Source organism: Hoplias malabaricus, chromosome 4 (assembly GCF_029633855.1).
Source record: "Hoplias malabaricus isolate fHopMal1 chromosome 4, fHopMal1.hap1, whole genome shotgun sequence".
Taxonomy (NCBI): Eukaryota; Metazoa; Chordata; class Actinopteri; order Characiformes; family Erythrinidae; genus Hoplias; species Hoplias malabaricus.
In genome coordinates this window covers 42,367,655-42,387,679 of record NC_089803.1, presented here as the reverse complement: position 1 = coordinate 42,387,679, position 20,025 = coordinate 42,367,655, and the positions used below count along the sequence as shown (strand labels likewise).

General features: G+C 39.3%; 1 protein-coding gene across 3 annotated transcripts; it reads right to left on the bottom strand.

Moving 5' to 3' along the window:
- Positions 1–7,454: 7,454 nt before the first annotated feature.
- Positions 7,455–14,336, bottom strand: pax4 (paired box 4). 3 transcript variants are annotated; one of them, XM_066668687.1, is made up of 8 exons: positions 14,212–14,336; positions 12,900–13,024; positions 12,596–12,811; positions 12,174–12,231; positions 11,186–11,335; positions 10,463–10,545; positions 8,533–8,608; positions 7,455–7,933 (listed from the first exon to the last, which is right to left on the bottom strand). In XM_066668687.1, the coding sequence occupies exons 1-8, from the start codon at positions 14,243–14,245 to the stop codon at positions 7,605–7,607; spliced, it is 1,071 nt and encodes a 356-aa protein (XP_066524784.1). In that variant the 5' UTR covers positions 14,246–14,336; the 3' UTR covers positions 7,455–7,604. The 3 variants fall into 3 exon arrangements, with proteins under 3 accessions (XP_066524784.1, XP_066524785.1, XP_066524786.1); XM_066668688.1 differs by having other exon boundaries at positions 7,455–7,921; XM_066668689.1 differs by having other exon boundaries at positions 7,718–7,921; positions 8,533–8,636.
- Between the last annotated feature and the right edge of the window lie 5,689 nt (positions 14,337–20,025).

Below are 20,025 nucleotides of genomic sequence, written 5' to 3'. Positions count from 1 at the left end.
GGGAAGTGATGACAGTAAGAGTAATTTTTCATTTTTAAATATTGCTGAATGAAGAAAAACATTGGCTGCAGTAGAAAGGGCACTTTTCTCATCCAGGCAAAAGGGAAGGTGCTTGAGCACCACTAGGATTAAGGATTATCTGTGCACATGCCAGACTATAACTATCAGAAAAAATGGTAACTTTTTAGGAAAAGAAAATACTTAAAGTGAGCAAGGGAATGGACAAATAAAAAAATGGAATTATATATAATGTGTTATGTTTTAATAACTTGTACATAATGAGTGTTTATGACTGATAATTGTTTCTGAATTGTTTTGGATTGATTGACCACAGGTTTCCCAATTGAAAATTGCAGGATCACTGGGTCCAGTTTATATACACTATCGATGGTTGATTGCTGAGCAAAACTACAGAACACGCCATGCAGATTTACCACAGGCACTACACTTTTTATGCCCCAGCACATTTTCAAAAGCTTGAGCCGTTAACGTATTCTATTATAGCCAGTTTACTTCGGGTTTTAAATTTTTTTTAATTAATTTATCTAGGATGACCAGACGTCCTCTTTTCGCCGGACTTGTCCTCTTTTCGGGACCTAAAAAATGCATTCGGTCGGCATTTTGCCGTCCACAGACTTCCCCCTGTCCAATTCTAACAAAAAGCCTTAATCCCTATATTGAAGTGTGCACTTCGATGACGCTTAATGACGTTGTTGTGGGACGCGCTGGGATCAAGTGTTCAAGGGGTCGGAGAAGAAATGGGACACACTTCGCCGCGCGCACCTTCTTGTGCTTTCATCACTTTCAGCCGAGCTCCACATCACAGTATTTTACTGTAGCCTCGAACAGAAATGTGTTAAAAGTTGTTTTGTATTTGAAAGCGTTTCTGTGTCACACGAGCCTTTCACTTTCTGCTCTATATTTAAAAAAACTGAACGTCGTCACGTCATCCCTATAACGACACAAATACACGAACACACCTGACCGTTACTGACTTTCGCAGTTTTTCTGTTTAACATTAATTTTAGATAGGGTGACCTATCTAATTTCACAAACGTCCGGGGTTTTGTTTTTCTAGAGTTTACATAGAATTTCGAGAAGCGTTTCGTTCACAAACTAGTCCCGCCCTCCCCTACTCCGTTTGGTTCGCTTGAAAAGGGGGCGTGGTGAAGTAGCCTAAAATCTTCTGATTGGACGGTCTGACTGTAGAGCTACCGTTATTGGTCGATAACCTTCTCTGTAAACATTTAATTGGTCAGACTGCACCTCAGTAGTCCTTGTTTACGTCAGGCAAAACTCATGTACCTAACCCCCCATGTACCCATGCACCCTCTCCCTATTTTAGAAGAAAACAGATCAACTCATTAAAGCCGGAACAGGGGAGAGACTGAATTATAGCTATATAGTTTTTATCAGCCAGACCTTATAAAATATGAAATAGTATTTTTACATTCATGTCTGGATCCTAACAATGCTCTGATCATTGTCTGTATTATTATCATTGTCATCAAGTCTGTATTACTTATTGGTTGATAAAATGTGGTGCTTGATTTTAGTAACGTTTAAAAAACAGTTAAAAAGTAAACTCGTCAGTTTATGTCATGACCATGAGTTTTCTGGTGTAAACAAGTCGCTTTAATATAGGGCTTCAGTTTTGAAGTTTGGTATGAACAGAAAATAACAGGTTTCAATGATAATAAACTGTCAAGAAATGACAAAAATATTATTTTTATAGGGCCAAATGTTGAATGGAAAGGAATCTGTCCAAAAAGGCTTTTGTTTTTTATCTTGTTAACAAGTATCTGTTTATGTATTACATTTCGGCAGCAGAGTTGGTTATGGAAGCATTTGTGATGCCAAACTGCCTCATGTTTCCTCTTTTTTGGAAAACTCAAATATGGTCACCCTAACTGCACTAAGTAATGGACATTAGCACATGTTTTAAAGAAAGTCAGTAAGGCAACAAGCAAGTTAATGATAGCTCATAGCTCCATGTTTTGTTTATGTTAACCCTATAACCTACCAATATTACACCACTAGAGCAAATATTCTAGCATTTCTCTGCCCACAGAAAATAATGCTAAGAGTGTAACACCACACACTAACAAACAATGAGCTTTTTTATTTAATATTTTATAAAGTTTAAAAGCTATTAATTAAATAGTTTATGAAGCCTTTAATTTTAAAAAATGTCATATTAAATTAGGCAGTGCAGAAAATAATTATACATTTCCGTCACTGACAAGATTAATATTTTAATTGCTTTATTCGTTTTTGCTTTTATTTGTTAACTGAATTGCACATAAACAAAATGACTGTTATTTATACAAAAATGTTTTTAGTGTCCTTCATTTCTCATTCATGGCAGAGTGATCTATTGAGTGTTTAACAGGCTTTTTCCATGATGCACAGCCTCTACGACTGATTGGCGGTCATTGGACCCCTCTAAATTCTGTGTGTCCCAGTAAAAGAAGTATGCTAGAAACACCCGTGCTTGCAGGTGTCTACTTTTTCATTCACAGATGGTAGTTCCCATTGTAAAGAGGACAGGTCTATCTGCCTAAGCACTACATTCAGTTTCCTGTTGCCTCTTGGCACCTAATCCATCCTTGGATGGAGATCAAGGTTCACACTATTGAAGAGTGACCTGGAAATATAAATCTGTTTTTACAGAGCAGCTTCAAATGAACCAAAGCAGGTAGAACATTTGATTCATTATGGATTAGAAAACAGAGGTCAGAGGCTTGAACTCCTGAATGTGCACACCCTTTGTAAATTAATTCTTAAGTGAATGCTTTACAGCAGTTTCCTGCCTGTCTACTGTAGATGTCCAGAAATTTGTAGGAACACCTTGTAAGCTACAAATCGCATTTCCAAAAAAAAAAAAAAAATGTTGGGATATTTTGTAAAATATAGATTTCCAGTTTTTTTCACAGACCACCTTCAATGATGCTTGCAATCAAAAAACGGACAGAACAATTTTACCACTGTGTTACATTACTTTTAATCAGTTACTGTTTTTTCTTTAATCTTCATGGCAGCATATATTGCTCTTAAATTCCAATATACCCCTCCACATTAATGGTACCTTCACACATTCGCTTTGTCACTAATGCTGTGGGAATTAATGCAACCCCATATAATGACAGACATTGACTATTTCACCTCTTGCTTATAACTGTCTGAAAACTCCCTTTTGTCCTTGGCATGAAAATTTCAATGCTCATTTTCCCCAAAAACACGACTCACATCATACATTTCCACTGTCTTTTGGACCATGTGAGATGAGCTCAGGCCCAGAGAACTTTGTGGTTTTTCTGCATAGTTTTCATGTATGGTTTTCTCTTTGCATAATAGAGATTCAGGTTGCATGTCCTGATGCTGTTGAACTGTGTTAAGTGACAACGATTTTCCAAATTACTCATGAGCCTTTGTGGCTATATTTATATCAGTAGCATAACCTATTAATTATGGAATGCTGTCTGCAAGCTCGAAGGCCATGCGCATTTAGTATTAGTTTACAGCTTTTGCCCCAATATAGTGAGACTTCTCCCGATTTCCTGAATCTTTCACTGTATGAGCGTGGGTTTCCTCCGGGTGCTCTGGTTTCCTCCCACAGTCCAAAAAACACACGTTGGTAGGTGGATTGGCGACTCAAAAGTGTCCGTAGGTGTGAGTGTGTGAGTGAATGTGTGTGTGTGTCTGTGTTGCCCTGTGAAGGACTGGCGCCCCCTCCAGGGTGTATTTCCGCCTTGCGCCCAATGATTCCAGGTAGGCTCTGGACCCACCGCGACCCTGAACTGGATAAGCGGTTACAGATAATGAATGAATGAATGAATGAATGAATTTTAAAATGGAGTAACATGAATATTCTATTCTAGAGAAATAACAAATTGTTCCCAATTTCTGTGCATTTTTATACCACATGTTCCAACTTTCTGAAAAAAAGGGACTTTAAAGGCAATGTTCATGATTTATATAAACCAAACAAAAAAAAAACACTTTTTAAAAATTCAGAAGATGTATCCTCAACATTTTCTAGTCCTCCTATCTGTGTGCTCAAAAACATTCTAATGTGTTCACGAAGCCCCAGTGTTAGTTAATGGCTGTAAAAACAAAGAGTCTTGGTCCCATATGCTAGGATTCGTCATCACAGAAAAGGCATCTGGAGTTGTTTAGACAACAGAGAGCCTTCCAAACTTTCAAAAGCACACCCTGATGTGAGAATTTTGCTCTATTCTGCTTCTTTAGTAGTTAATATTGACTTATTTTTGCTGTTTCAGATTGCTTATGGTGAAACAAACTCCAAATTCAGGGTAGTGCTAACTGCATTAAAAAGCGAAAGTGCTTCAAAACTAAACTCCTCGAGTTATATATGAGTTCCGGTGGTTATTCAAACAGTGAATAAACACTTACAGACAAGTTAAACTTCAGCCACAAACAAACAACAACAGTGTTTTTTTCCCCAAACATACTGTTCCACCTTAAAAGACGTGTTGCTTCTGAACATAAACAAATCATAGAGAACAGTAGCTCCCCAGAATCATCGAGGTTGCATTTATTTTGCATCCATTGCTGACACAGTTGTTTCAGTTCAGCACACAGCTTGTATGATCTCAATAGAAAAGCATGAAATGAAATGGGGCGCTCTAGAGCAGCATAAGATCACCATGCTGATGGCCAAGCATCAACTTATGCAGTAGTTCTCAAACTTTTTCCCTCCTTGTTAGATATTTTGTAGCCCCTGCATTCTGTCACACACTTACATGTATTTTGTAAAGGATACACCCTGCAACGTTTTATTGAACAAAACAAAATAAAGTGTTAAATCACATTTTACAGTGGAACTATTATAAGTAGCATGGGAACCACTGAGCAAGCAGGTATTAATGGGTTTAATGCTGTGGAGCAGTGGAACACTGGTTGTAGTTGGAGTGGTGTTTGTGATCCACAACTAATCACTGAACACTCATCAGTACCCGACTCCGATAATGAAACAAATCTTCACACAGTGTTTATGACACCTAATGTAAATCCTTCATAGAAGAGCAGAGTTTTTACTGCTACAAAGTTGGACTTGCTCCTTGTTTTCAGAAGAGACCGCCCATAAACAGGTGTCCACACACTTTCAGCCATAGATTATGCACTGAATTTCCACTGTTTGGGTGATAATGAATTCTGTCTTAGCTCATTCATATTGCAGAGACAAACAGTTGGACTGGAGGAAATGCCAGAGTGCTATTTCTGCCACATTTGACAAGCAGTGAAAGAACCCAGGGATGATGAAGACTAGCCTGTTTTAAATGCTGGCTTTAAAACATACTGTGCTGGCCTTTTACAAAACCAGGCCTTAGACACACTCCTGGGATTCATATAAAACTGGAGATCACACTTGCCTCTTTAATCCGTTCAGAAACTGTATGTACTCCCCAGTAGTACCTTTTATTACGAATTGCTAAAATAAAGATAAAGCCCTGTTTCATTAAGGACTTTATTGTTACTGATTAAAATAGGACATGAAAGAGCAACAAAATCTTGAAACATTCTACAACATCCTGCAGCTTAATAATTCTTCATTCTCTCTTTTGATTAATGGGATTTATATTAGGGACAAGCTTGTAGGGGTGACCCCTATAAAGGTTAACGTTAGACAGAGCAGCTGTGCCTCCCTCATATAATTCTAAGCATCCTGGTTCATGTCCAAGTGTTGATCTTGTTCGGTTACGGTGCAGAAATATGCGAACACTGGCCAAAGTCTACAGGAGAGATTTCTTACCAGATGAACCTTCACTGAGAGAGCTGATCTCTCAGTGAAGAGAGAGAGTGAGAGACAGAGGTGTACTGTTGCGATGAAAGACACACAGAGGGTAAAATAACAGAAAATGGAAACTCCAGGCAGTACAGTTTATGGATATATCAGTGAGAGAGACCCGGGCTGCTGTTTGTATTTAGAGGTGCTTTAGTCCTTCTTGGAATGCTGCTACACACATTTAGAAAAATTTCAACTGGGAAACTGCACCATTCCTCAAAAACAACAAATCTGCTGTCATGTGGAACAGTTGGGACCAAGCCACGTTGGTCCAAGCCTCCTTTTGGTTTTCCAGATGTAGTAAACTTTTTTTTTTACTTTCTTTCAGAGATCTAAGATTTATTTGGTTCCCATTATACAAATAATTTTGTTGTGCTTTGGTGGTCCCAAAATAGCAGCTCTAGTACACAGCATGATCTTGGAGTCCAAGACCATTAGTAAAAAAAAAAGCTTCTATTTTGCATTCTTTTTTCTAATGTAATATTTGTATGTCCATGATACTACTATAACAAGTTGAATGGACAGTAGGCCTTTTAAAACTATAACCTGTGTACCACAGCGTAATAATGTCCTATTTGCTTTAATGACCCTGGAGCATGCCAGTGAAACAAAAGCTAAAAAAAAAAGATCAACGTACATTTTTAAGCTTCTGATAAGTGGCTCAAATCCTGGGGGGTGAATGAAAGAGATTTTTTTTTTTAATCTGACTTTTTTTTTTTTTTTTTTACAAAGCTGTAGGTTCAATATCATAAAACTGCTCAAATACGGACAGTGACTGGGGAACTGCAGAAGTAACAAATAAATAAATAGAAGTACAACAAATAAATGTGGGGGGGCACGGTGGTGCAGCAGGTAGTCACACAGCTCCTGGGGCCTGGAGGTTGTGGGTTCGATTCCCGCTCCGGGTGACTGTCTGTGAGGAGTTGGTGTGTTCTCCCCGTGTCCACGTGGGTTTCCTCTGGATTCCTCCCACAGTCCAAAAACACACGTTGGTAGGTGGATCGGTGACTGAAAAGTGACTGTAGGTGTGAGTATGTGTGTGTTGTCCTGTGAAGGACTGGCGCCCCCTCCAGGGTGTATTCCCGCCTTGCGCCCAATGATTCCAGGTAGGCTCTGGACCCACTGCGACCCTGAACTGGATAAGCGGTTACAGACAATGAATGAATGAACAAATAAAGGTTGTTTATTTCCAGTTCTAATAAATGAATAAAAAACACACCGTTTTTCTGTGTGATTTCAGACTTTTGGACACCCCTGAAAAAACAGGCATCATGAGGTTATGAATAGTGTTTATCTTCACACCAAGACACAGAGACATAGGCCTAAACCAAATTCATATCAGATCATAGCGTTGGGATCTTCAGTCCCCTTTAAAATACCAGCTCTAATTCAGAGTGCCTGCAAGGTGACTGTGAGAGCCATCACCTAGTTACTCAGCTCCAAACAAACATGATATTAGGACATTTCCATGGGTCAAATAATTATAAGAAATATATTGCTATTAATACAAAATGCAGTTAAGTTTAATTGGTTTGACAGTAATTTACAGTTTCCAGTTTTGCAATAATTCATAAGGCACATTCAGAAGCTTCAAACCTGATTAATCATAATGTGAACATTAGAGAAGCAACCTCCTGATAGAAATAAACTTTATTGCTTTGCTGCCCTCTGCTGTTTAAATACAGAAGTTGTTTCAAGTGAGAATTGCAGACATTCAAACTCCAGCTTGAAAAGTGTCCATTACTCACAAATTGCCTGTATAAATCTGTCTTCTGTCCCCATGGCTTCCTCACAGTCAGATGTACTGCCCAGTGAATGAAGGATGAGTCCATTCAGTGAAATGAGGCCTGCATGTGCCTCCCTCATGTCTGTGCTGTACCATGTTCGCTTCATCCAAGAGTTGATCCAATGGGAAGCCTGCTCTCGTGTTTGAACTGCAATGAGCCAGCGAGTGTGTGCTGCTTTCACTATTCTGGGCTACTGGAAATGCAGCCAGTGAGCTGCTGCTGTCCAAATGTCTGGTCACTGGCAGGGGTGCTCTCTCACAGAGCCAGGTCGATGACAGAGAGAAGGGAACAATGGGGCTTCCCAGAGAGTGAGGATGTGCCAAACCTGTATACGAGTCTAAATATTATAATAAATCTCTTTAAGACATGTCATTCTATAACGATATCATTTTCATTTGTGTGTATTAGATTTTAAAAAATATGCCCTGTTTGTAATAGACTAATATTGACATTATTGCTTCCATGCTGTAGGTTTTTGTTAGCAAACAGTTAAAGAATGAATGTGGCTTTTAACTGATTTTTACAATGACTAACGGAGATCCTTATCTTTGGGATGAGTTGAAGTGGCTTTTATGATTCTCCATTAGTCATACAATATCACTATTTGTCCTCAACTGAATGCTATCAAATCCTCATAGCAGTCCTTCACAGGGCAACACACACACTCACACATTCACTCACACCTACGGACACTTTTGAGTCGCCAATCCACCTACCAACGTGTGTTTTTGGACTGTGGGAGGAAACCGGAGTACCTGGAGGAAACCCAGGACACGGGGAGAACTCACCAAACTCCTCACAGACAGTCACCTGGAGCGGAACTCAAACCTACAACCTCCAGATCCCTGGAGCTGCGCGACTGTGACACTACCTGATGCACCACTGTGCCGCCCACTTTAAAACCAAAAAAATATTTTAAAAGAGAGTAGCACTTACCATGATGTGATGGCCTGCCACTTTCTCCCGCTTTCATTTCCCGTCTCATCTTTGCTCGTCTGTTTGAGAACCAGACCTTTTGGATGAAGAATAGATGTATAAACCTTTAAAATCACAGAAGTAGGATTTACAGAATTACCATACTACAATTTCATTCAAAGCTTGACCATTGTTTAAACCATTCATTCCTTCTTTAAGGGACTGTAATCGCTTATCTTGGTTCAGGTGGGTTCAGAGCCTACCTGCTATCACTGGGGGCAAAGCGGGAAAACACCTTGGAATGGGGCGCCAGTCACGCTCACACAGTCACACCTATGGACATTTTGAGTCGCCTATTCACCTACCAGTATGTGTTTTTGGACCGTGGGTGGAAACTGGAGCACCCGGAGGAAACCTACATGGACATGGAGAGAACACACCAAACTCCTCACAGACCATCACACAGAGTGGGACTAGGACCCACAACCCCAGGAACCTGGAGCTGTGTGACAGCGACACTGCCTGATGTGCCACCGTGCCACCCACTGCCAAATGACATCTTATAATGTATTACATTCACCGAATATGGAATTATTAAATCGCTTAAAATCTAAGGTTTTTATGTGTAAAGTTTGGGCATAAATATTATATCCCAAGTATTTATGCATGTTAAACCCCAAGAACCATCTTGCCATTCTAGCTTGTGTACTGCAAAAGCATGTAAACCATACAAAGCTGGTGAATAATTTTGTTTAGCGCTTTGTTTACCAAAATGGATGCTGAGCCAGATGTGTTTAAAGCTCACTGATCTAGTCCCTTCCACTGCATGGCTAGGCTCAGCCCTTTCACTCGATAGCTAATCTGTAAATGCATATGTATGCCTACTGTGGACAGTTATTGTGGTTGTGTGGTGTGTGTGTGTTTCTGTGATATTACTAATTGGTTGTACTTGAATGTTTTGGTTTGTTAACGGGTGGTACTTGGTCTAAAAAAATTAGAACCACAGATTTATCCTTTGTTTAAAATGAAACGTGATTTGTCACAATTACGGTTGGGCGTTATAACAATAATACCGTATACTGCGTTATTAAAAAATGTAGACGTATCTCAAAATGTGGGCGGTATTTATGCCGTGTGTGTGCTGTGTCAAATTTCTGTTCTGTGTCTTTAAGAACATGGCAAAGCATTTTTGTGAATTTAAGTGAAGCACAGGCGGCACGGTGGCGCAGCAGGTAGCGTCGCAGTCACACAGCTCCAGGGGCCTGGAGGTTGTTGGTTCGATTCCCGCGCCGGGTGACTGTCTGTGAGGAGTTGGTGTGTTCTCCCCGTGTCTGTGTGGGTTTCCTCCGGATGCTCCGGTTTCCTCCCATAGTCCAAAAACACACGTTGGTAGGTGGATTGGTGACTCAAAAGTGTCCGTATGTGTGAGTGAATGTGTGTGTTGCCCTGCGAAGGACTGGCGCCCCCTCCAGGGTGTGTTCCTGCCTTGCGCCCAATGATTCCAGGTAGGCTCTGGACCCACCGCTACCCTGAACTAGTGGGCCACCAGTGGTCTGCCTTCTCCTTGCTATCAGGACCCAAAACATCTACACCCTCCCCACAGTAATACTGTATGCCTCGATGAATTTTAAGACCATATGTCTTAAGACATTCAGTGACACCAAGCAATCCATAGTCTTGAACAAAAGTGTTTCCCCCCTTAGTATCGAGGGCTATACTGTCCAACAAGTCATCCAACCTAGTCACACGAATAATGCAAGAAACATATTTACAAATATATTGGTTAAAGTAAAATAAATAGAGCTATTCACATCTTTCAAATAATTGTTGAATGATATGATCAATTAGGAATGGCATAACCTGAATGTAAATATATGGAGTCTTCTGCTGAGCTGTGGATGCGCATATTCTGAGCTCAGTGCTCTAGAGTGTAGCCGCTATGGTGATTCACCTTTATGGTGTCCTGTGACAGATTGGTCTCAGCAGACAGTTTTACTCTTGCATATGTGTCTGGATAATGTCCACTGAGAAATTCTGGACAAAGAAAAGTAAAATAAGTTTCAAATTCAACAGGAAAAGTTGGAAATAATATATATATATATTAAACGTGAACTATACAATTTCATTGGAGTGCCTGTCTTTGTTATTGTAGTTCATCTACATTCCTGCCAGAGGACATCCTGAATCCCAACCAGTGAGCTACTGCATGAATTATGGCAACCTAAAGCAGGCAAGTAGGGCAACCACGGCCACTAAGACCCCAAGAATGCAGTAGGTAAAATCAATTTTTTTAATGCATAGTTTACAGTTAATGTGTACTAGTTTAAAAAACCCTTTGTAGTTCTACAATCACAGAATAGTCTATCTATCTGCCTAAATTGTTTACCTCCTAACACCCTGTTCTTCAATGGTCAGGAACTCCACAGGACCACCACAGAGCAGGTATGATTTGGCTGGTGGATATTTCTCAGTGCTGCTGCTCTGTGGGGGGTCCTGACTATTAAAGAAAAGGATGAAAGAGAGCAAGCAATGTGTGCAGAGCAACAGATGGACTACAGTTTGTAATTTTAGAACTACAAAGTGCTCCTCTGGTCAGTCACCTAAATCACATTTTCAAAAACATTAAGAAATAAATGTCATCAATGAACAAAACTTTGTGTTTTTTTTGGAGTACCTCTTTCTAATATTTCACACTGTTCTGGGCTGAAGTATGTCCTGTTGCGCTGCTGAGTGCTATGCAGGTTGCTGCTTGTTAGCTGTTCATCCATTTCACCCACTGTGTATATATTTTGCCTCTCTTTGTCCACTTTATCACAGATATTCCCTGTATGGAAAGCAATAGAAGGTAGTTTATTGTAAAGCAATCAAGGCAGTGTGAGTCAAATGTTCAAAGCAAAGGAATCATGTATCTGTATTTTAATTAATTATTTGTAAAGTTGTTTTAGTATTCTTATTATTAGCATTATTATTAATTAAACAATATACTAATTTCTGAACTGTGTTTTCTAGCTGACTTTCTTTATACATTTATGTAAAATATCTTGTGGCTTTGTGGTTCTCAAACCTTTTAGACCAAGTACTACCCATTATCATACCGAAACTGCAGAGTACAACTTGTACAAAGTCATAACACAGAAACACACACACAGAACTTGTAGACCGTAAGAATACATATGCATTTACCGTTTACCATATGAGTTAAAGGACTGAGCCTAGCTTTGCAGTGGAATGACTAGATCTGTAAGCTTTAAACACAGATCTTACTCAGCATTCATTCTGTTACAGTATTTGGACTTGGTTTGTCACCTTTGGAAAGTGGTAAACAAAGATCTTCACCAGTTTTGAAAACTTGTTTTAATGTAAAACAAATTAAATCAATTTAAAAATAATTATGAAAATCCTTAAAAAAAAATCCTTATAATGGTTTGTGTAAGCCCTGTGAATTCCCGCCTTGCGCCCAATGATTCCAGGTAGGCTCTGGACCCACCCCGACTCTGAACTGGATAAGCGGTTACAGATAATGCATGAATGAATGAATGGTTTGTGTAATTTACACCTGAAAAGCTTTTCCATTATTCAATTTTTTTTCTTTCAGTGAATGTAGTACATTTTCAGATGTCATCTGGTATACCACCTCAGGATGCTAACCATACATTTATTACCTCCACATTTTTCCAGGTTATGCTGAAGCTTCTTTAGAATGCGGTTTATTGATGATACCTGCAAAACATAACTTATCAGCCACAACAAAAATCTTCATGCTCCTTTTCTTCTGTGAAAACTACTAATGGCCATGGGAGGTATGGATTTCTATTGGTACTGCAAAAGCCATGTTCATTTAGGCTAATCATAAACTGTGATCACAGGTTTTGCTGTTTGTTAAACAAGTTTGCTCATCACCACACAGTAAAACTTCCAGTGATTAATAAACTCATAGGCATGGCTTGAGTACCGAATCTATTTTAAACATTATAACTTGACGTTAATAGTTTTGGTGATAAAAATGACACACATATGAACATCATGAGTGTCAGTGACACAGTATACATTAATCCCATGGGTATTATTACAGAATATGACTTACACTAGGAACTTTGTCAGGTCTGCAGACCTTCTCTGCTGAGAGCTTCTCACGGATTTCCCAGGCAAACAGTGATGGTCTGGAACGTTTGTAGCAGGCTATTGTAGAGATAACGTGAGGTGTAAGGAGCCGTGGTCTGCTGCCTCCTGTAGCTTTAGGCCCCATGAGGCCAGTGTGCCGGTACCAGCGCAGTATCTTGCTGACACAGCCACTGGACACCTGCATATATTGCATTTAGCACACTGTTTCCTGGTTTGCATAGTCATGGGCTAAGCATGTTTTATTAAACTGGGAGATTTATTCCTACCTTTAGGATTCTGGAAATGTGGCATGGACGCACACCTTCTAATGCCAGCTTGATCATCATCCTCCTTGTGTTTTCAGGCAAAGGCCGTCCATTTAGAAACCTGCCTCCCAGCTGATTCAAGCTGCCTTTCTCGCAGAAAATAAATAAATAAATACATTTTAAAAATTACATTCAGGATTAAGGGATAGGTTCAAGTTATGGGGCATCATGACAAAAGACTGTCGGTTATATGGTATACAATGAGATAAACAGATACACACACACACACACACACACACACACATATATATATATATATATATATATATATATATATATATATATATAGTTTGATAATTGATAATTGTAAATCCTTGAATGAATGAATTCATTCATTAATTGTCTGTAACCACTTATCCAGTTCAGGGTCACGGTGGGTCCGGAGCCTACCCGGAATCACTGGGCACAAGGCAGGAGCACACCCTGGAGGGGGTGCCAGTTCTTCACAGGGCCACACACACACGCACCTATGGACGCTTTTGAGGGTAGGGCCGCCAATCCACCTACCAATGTGTGTTTTAGGACTGTGGGAGGAAACCGGAGCACCCAGAGGACACCCACAGGAAGAACACACCAAACTCCTCACAGACAGTCACCTGGAGTGGGACTTGAACCCACAACCTCCAGGTGAGCTGTGTGACTGTGACACCACCTGCTTCGCCACCGTGCAGCCCCTTGTTTATTTCAACTGAATATAATTTTTTATCAAACCAAAAAAAGAAAGAAAAAAGGCATTGTGTTGCAATTTTATTAATGAATAGTCCAGTGGAAATTATAAATAATTCCTTAGGGGGGAACCCAAAAAAACATGTAACATTAATTATATTGCAGGTTGTCTGTATTCCGTAAACAGTAATGAAGAAGGTTTAAAAAACTATTAAATTGTAGCAGTAAAGATACTAAACCCATATTTACTGCAGAAGGCATCAAATGTTAAGTTTTGATATTGGACCTCCTCAAGGACATGGAAATGTTATGTTTCTGCACTGGACAAAAAGGGATTACAAACCCCTTATTTTCCACAGCAATGCTAAAATTAAAAAAAAAATGCTGTGTATTATCTGTGAATGCTTGTAGATATTTAATGTATATAGAATAATAGAGTACTCAATAAAAATAAAGTATTTTAAAATATGTTAAATAGCAATACAGAGTAGCAAATAATAGTAAATATATTTGTATATGAAAAAAAACTTCTACTACTTCTACTACTACTAATAATAATAATAGACTAGTAAATAATAATATATGGAGTAGAAAATGTAACACTAACCTTCTTGTGTCTGAAGCACGTCAGAGCCGCACATTGCAGTGGCCTACTCAGTCGCATGCAGCAAATTTCCACCTTCACAAAGGAAACGCTTATTTACCAAAGCCGACGTTGTTATTAAGTTGATAGTATAAAGAAATATGGTTCTTTCTGATGTAATGGAGTGTATACAGAGTTAGTAACTCGCCCCCGCATCCCCCGGGCTCCTCTAGTCAGAGCAGCGGGGCGCGCGACCCCTCAAATACAGCGGTGCGCGCTCAGCGCTGTGACGTGGCAGGCCCTGATTGGCTGAGTGGGAATCCTCTGCGAGTCCCAGCAGCAAAACGTACTGTGCGCCTGAGGGAGTCACGTGTCTCTCCAGAGCGGTGAAGTACATCTGCAAATAGCGAGAAAAAGTACATCTGCAAATAGCGAGAAAGAGTCCTCACAACACCGCGCCGAGAACATGCAGCCTTCTTTCAGCAATAAATGTGTTTTGATTAAAGTAGTGTAATGTGTTAAATGATGACTAAATTATAATCCAACAACGAAAAGCCTAAATCAGAATAAGTTAATGCGGCATTGAGAGTTCAGCAAACAAAAAAAAAACGAGTGGTCCTAAAGGATAAATGCAGGTTATAAAGAGCTTGTTTTCGATGCGTGAAATAACTTAAGATTGTATTCAAATCTGTAATGATATTCGCGCCAACAAACACTTCTATCTTTGTCCAATGTTACATATTCACTACACACTTTCATTTACACAACACGTGGTGTAACAACGGAAAAAAGCATAAACTCAAAAGCAAAATTAAAAGTCCCCACAAGGCAGTACAAATAAGGTTAGAGACGTCAGGACTTCAATATTATATTTAAGTTACTTAAAATGCTTTTTTAGTATCTGTATGAGAACCATAAAACAAGAAGTCCCTGCTGTTTATAACCTTCATTAATAGTTTGGCCTTGCCTGTTTGTTGATCTTTCAAAACTGCACTGATATTTTACTTTATTTATTCATTAAATTTGCCTTTTTGATAATAATAAGAAGAAATATCCTGTAAGACTCAGTTACAGAGATGTCATTCTTTATTTCAACACAATGCCTTCGATACAGGCAAAAATGTGTTAAAACATTAAAGGACAATTTTGTGGAAATATAGAAATAAATTGCAATTCCTATTCATCATTTAACAGCAAGTAACTCCAGGACTCTGGGTTTAGTGGGATGTGGAAAACTGGCTGCACACTCTTAAAAATAAAGGTGCTACAAAGAGTTTTTTTGAGTTATGCCACTGAAGAACCACTTTTAGTTTCATAAAGTCTTAAGGTTCTTTAAATATTACTAGCAAAAGTGGTTCTTCTATGGCATCGCTTAAAGAACATGTGTAGCACCTTTAAGAGTGTATGTATATACAAGACGAAGGCCTAACAAAATGAAAATGATGAGATGAAAAGCCCCAGAATAGCAGGCATTGAAACTCCAGACAGCCATCTGTGGTGTAGCAGTGATTTACAGTTCACAGAAGAAGTATAGATGCTGCAGTGTGGTAAAAGATTTAAAAGATTGAAGATTTATCAAAGTGACATAAAGGAAAAAACATACCGAAAGCATGGAAGTGTAAATGATGAGGGAGCTCATGGAATTGACTTTAGTGAGTAAATGAAGATAGTAGCAGGAATATGAGTCAGATACCCTTAACATTCTGGGTAGACCTGCAGGAAAACAATGTATCCTTTCAAGATCTTATTGTTTTGGTCTGAAATTGTTCCCCCTTGCTACAGTTTCTCACTGTAAATGAGTTTGAACTTTAAGTAATTCAGTAGACCGATGTTTCACTCGAGGCAGAGGAACCAAAATCAATGGATGACAACAAAAGTTTCACTCAGCAGTGTTTCTTTGTAAATACGTCCAATCAGATGTTTGAATAATAATGACTGTTTTTTTTTTCCAATATATAACACACCATAAATCTGTACGGTGCCAGTGGAATTAAGTTCTGAGTCTCAGTCTCTGAGGTTAAGCAGTTTGTACTGAGGAACAAAAATGTTTTCCTACTGCACATGCCTGGCTGAGGCTGGCCATGTCTCTCAGTCGGGTGCATTTTTAATATTTGGCCATCAAAAGACCCTAGACAGTTCGCGAAAATAATGAGCTTGAACATATTATATATATTCCATTTTTGTGGGTCACTAATTCAGACTGGTAGCCTAAAAGAAAACTGTGTGACCCTCAGAGGGACTAGCAGATGGTCACGTGACCCAAGCATCCTCACATTCGGGCGGCAGGGCTAAGCAGGGCGCATGCTAAGCTAATCAAAACGACTTTCTTCTTTTTTTTTTTAAACAAACATTTGAAAATCTGCTCCAAACACGACTGCCATATGGTAGAGTGCTTTTGATAAATCATAAATCCATCATCCGGCCCTCTTTTATTACATTTTCTTTCAAGCATGAGCAAATAAGGCACGGAGGGGGGCGAGTGTGAAACAATTGAGGGTTTTTTATTTAGAAAAAAAAAAATACGGAGGCGTAAAAACCTCACAGATGTCCCTTGTCGAGGCCAGCAGATAAAATGCGCTGTAAACGTTTCAGAGGAAATATTTGGAGAGCAAATATTAGCGAGAGAGAATCCACACGAGCCTCGTATTTGGGTCCTGTTTAATGACTAATTGGGCATCATTAGGTAAATCCACACAGCTCGAAGTCTGTGAGAATAAAGGTTGGAATTTAAAATGCCATATGGCCCAAATTACACATTAACTCCTGCTTACAGCTCTGTCATATTTGTGAGGGTGGACTGTGTGTGTTATATGGAGGGGAACGTCTGCTCTGAACGCCAGCGTCTCCATGCCAACGAGGAGAAAGACCGGATTATTTATAGCTGTGTTACTTCAGCTAGCTTCCTCAGAAATATACAACAGCGCGCGGGGGTGGGGTACATTCACGCGTCTATCGTCGGAAAACCACTTTGAAAGCCGCTTACAGTGAGCTGGGAATAACGTGTTAACCCTATTCGGTGCGCAAAGCCGTTTGGGGTGGTCGGGTACTCGTGGTGCCACAGTCAGGGGAAGAACGATGCCAGCTTTGTTCCGAAATGTGACGCAGGAGTAATGTTTTAAAGTGTCTGAGCTAGTGGTTTTTCAGCCTTGCGATCTCGGTGGTGGGCTTTATACAGCTCCATTATACTCGCGTAAAAAGCTCTCCAAACGCGCCCACGCGCTTCAGCTCTTCTCTTCCCTCTAGAGCACCAGGCGGAAACCCAGCTACAGAAATGTGCTCTTTAGGCCGATACACTTTAAAGAGTTTAGGACGTTATTTTATACAGAGCAAGAAACAGTTCAGGGGATGTAATTTCTTACAACGTCGTGTTATATAACACGCAGGGCCTCGTGTGAACATAGCTTTATGTCCCCGTGTCATTTTAACGTTTGGGCTTACCCTTACGCATGGGGACAAAACTGTGCCGTGACGAAATATCAGAACACGGCCAGCTGTGTAGAAAAATATTTCCAAAGCCTGGTCCTGGTGGCACACTGCTCTGCGATATTTCAGTGCGTCGTCTGATCCTAGCACCGCCGATTCAGCCCAACGAGGTCCTACCCCAGGACACACGTCCGTTAGCCACATTTGGTGCATTTGCTATAAATGCGTTAAAACAAAAGTTCCAACGCTGAAATTCCTTTAAAGGGATTTGTCAATTTTTCATAATCAAATCATTAAAACGGCCCCTCAAACAAAGGCTCTTGGAGTGGATTGGTTAAAAGTTTAGCGGACTGAGCCAGAACTGTTTACAGTGATGGTGGCAGGTTGTCTTTAGTATATTTTAGCTTTTAAATCTCTTTAAAAATGTGATAGTTTAAACAACGCTTACAAGTATGTCACTTGATTGTTCTGATGTTTTGATGTCTAACATGTTTGTAAATACTTTAATGTAGGCAGTGACTTATTTTTAATAAGCTAATTTACTTATATATGATGGCTAGATTCAGATTAGAACTATGCAACTCAACGACATTAAACAAACACGTTCACATTCACTTCTGAGTATCTTTCTCCCTGCCGTGTTGGGCAGACAGCTGTAAACACAACGGTGTTCTCTCTTGTACATTCAAGGCTTTTGGGTAAGATGCTGCTTCTGAGTCTGCACTGGTGCAGCCTTTGGAGTGTGTTGTTGAGAACGTATCTGATGCAAAATTTGAAACTATGACAACCCCTGTCTACTGTCGGTGACTTTTTTTGCCGAATGCATTATGTATGCAGTACATTTTAGAGTAAAAGTCCGTAAAATCATTACAGTAAATGACTCTAAAAAGTTTGAAAAAAGTTTCTGTAACACTGAAATACCATAAATACATTTTATCAGCAAAAACTATTTTTTTGTAATTTTTTTTAAACATCTCTTTACTGTAAACGATACAGTGATACACATGTCCCTGTTTAATGCACAAACCATTAGGAGCGGTACAAGTGGCCAAAGACTGGAGGAGCTGAGGCTCATTAGGAAGCTCCCAGCATGCCTTGCTGCTCCATATTTTCTGTGATTTTCAGAGTTTCTTTGTTTTTTTCTGTATTTGATGCTTTTTGATTTTGTGTTGCATTGAATGATTCTTTTGTGTATCTGTGTGTGTTTATTGTTGATGTGTGATGAGTAGTGTGTTGGTCACCATCAGCCTGTGTTCGAGTGCTGGAGTGTGTCACACAGATACTGCACATTTCTTTACTCCGTTCAGAAATACCGTCTTTTAAGGGCTGAATATAGGATACTTTGTAGCAGCATGGCTATATCTCAGTGTCAGTTTTCTTATTTGTCACACTTTTTACATATTAATTTTATGGCAAACCAATGTTCATTTTTTAATGTAAAATCTATGGAGGGTTTTACGGTATATGTGTAACCTTTGGAACTGTTCTTGAATGTAAAATTTACGATTGTCAAAAAATAATACCGTAATGTAATTTGCATTTTGACCGTATTTTTTACGTTTTTTTTACAGTGCATTTTGGATCGATTTTTTAAAAATCAGTGGAAATTCCCTTTAAGGTGCTGTCAATAACAAAAACAAAACCCAGTTACTATGATGGGTTAATGAATTAATTAATTGATTAATTAAGTAATTCATTCATATGTTTATTGATCTTCTACGCTCCGGATGATAAATTATCATCAACACATTGCTGGAAACGTGCTTTGTGCAACAAAATTCTTAAATGAAATCTTGACTTTTTCCAAATCTACATTTGATAAAGTTGCGCCACCTGGTGGACATGAATGATGATGACGCATCAGAGGGTGTGTTTGACCGTGATTTACGCTTTGATTTATATCCGCAATTCATGCACATAGTCTACACCTACACTGTATGGTCATAGGTTAGTGGACGTATGCTAATCCATTTTAATTTTCTAAAACTCATCATATTAATTGGACATTACACACTCTTTGTTAATATAACAGCCTTTACTCTTCTCAGAAGGGTTTACACTACATTTTGGCACTCCTCTTGAATTCAGCCGTGAAAATAGTCAAGCATTGATCTTGGTTAAATAAAACGCAATCACCCCTGAGAACCTTGAAGGCCTGCTACTCCACAGATCAATACTCCTCCTGCCTGCACTTGACATCAGAAATAACATAGGCTCATGTGCAGTTGTTCCACAGTTTCTCATTCTGTTTCTGGTTTTGCTTTTCTGCGGAGACAGGCAGCATACACTTGTGTTTACAAAACGTGCATGTTAAAGTAGCTGCATTCTCTCATTATAGTCAAACATAGTTTGAATTAGATTGCAGTGCCAAAGACATCAGTGTTAAAAAAGTTAGTCCAGGGTTTTGGCTTAATA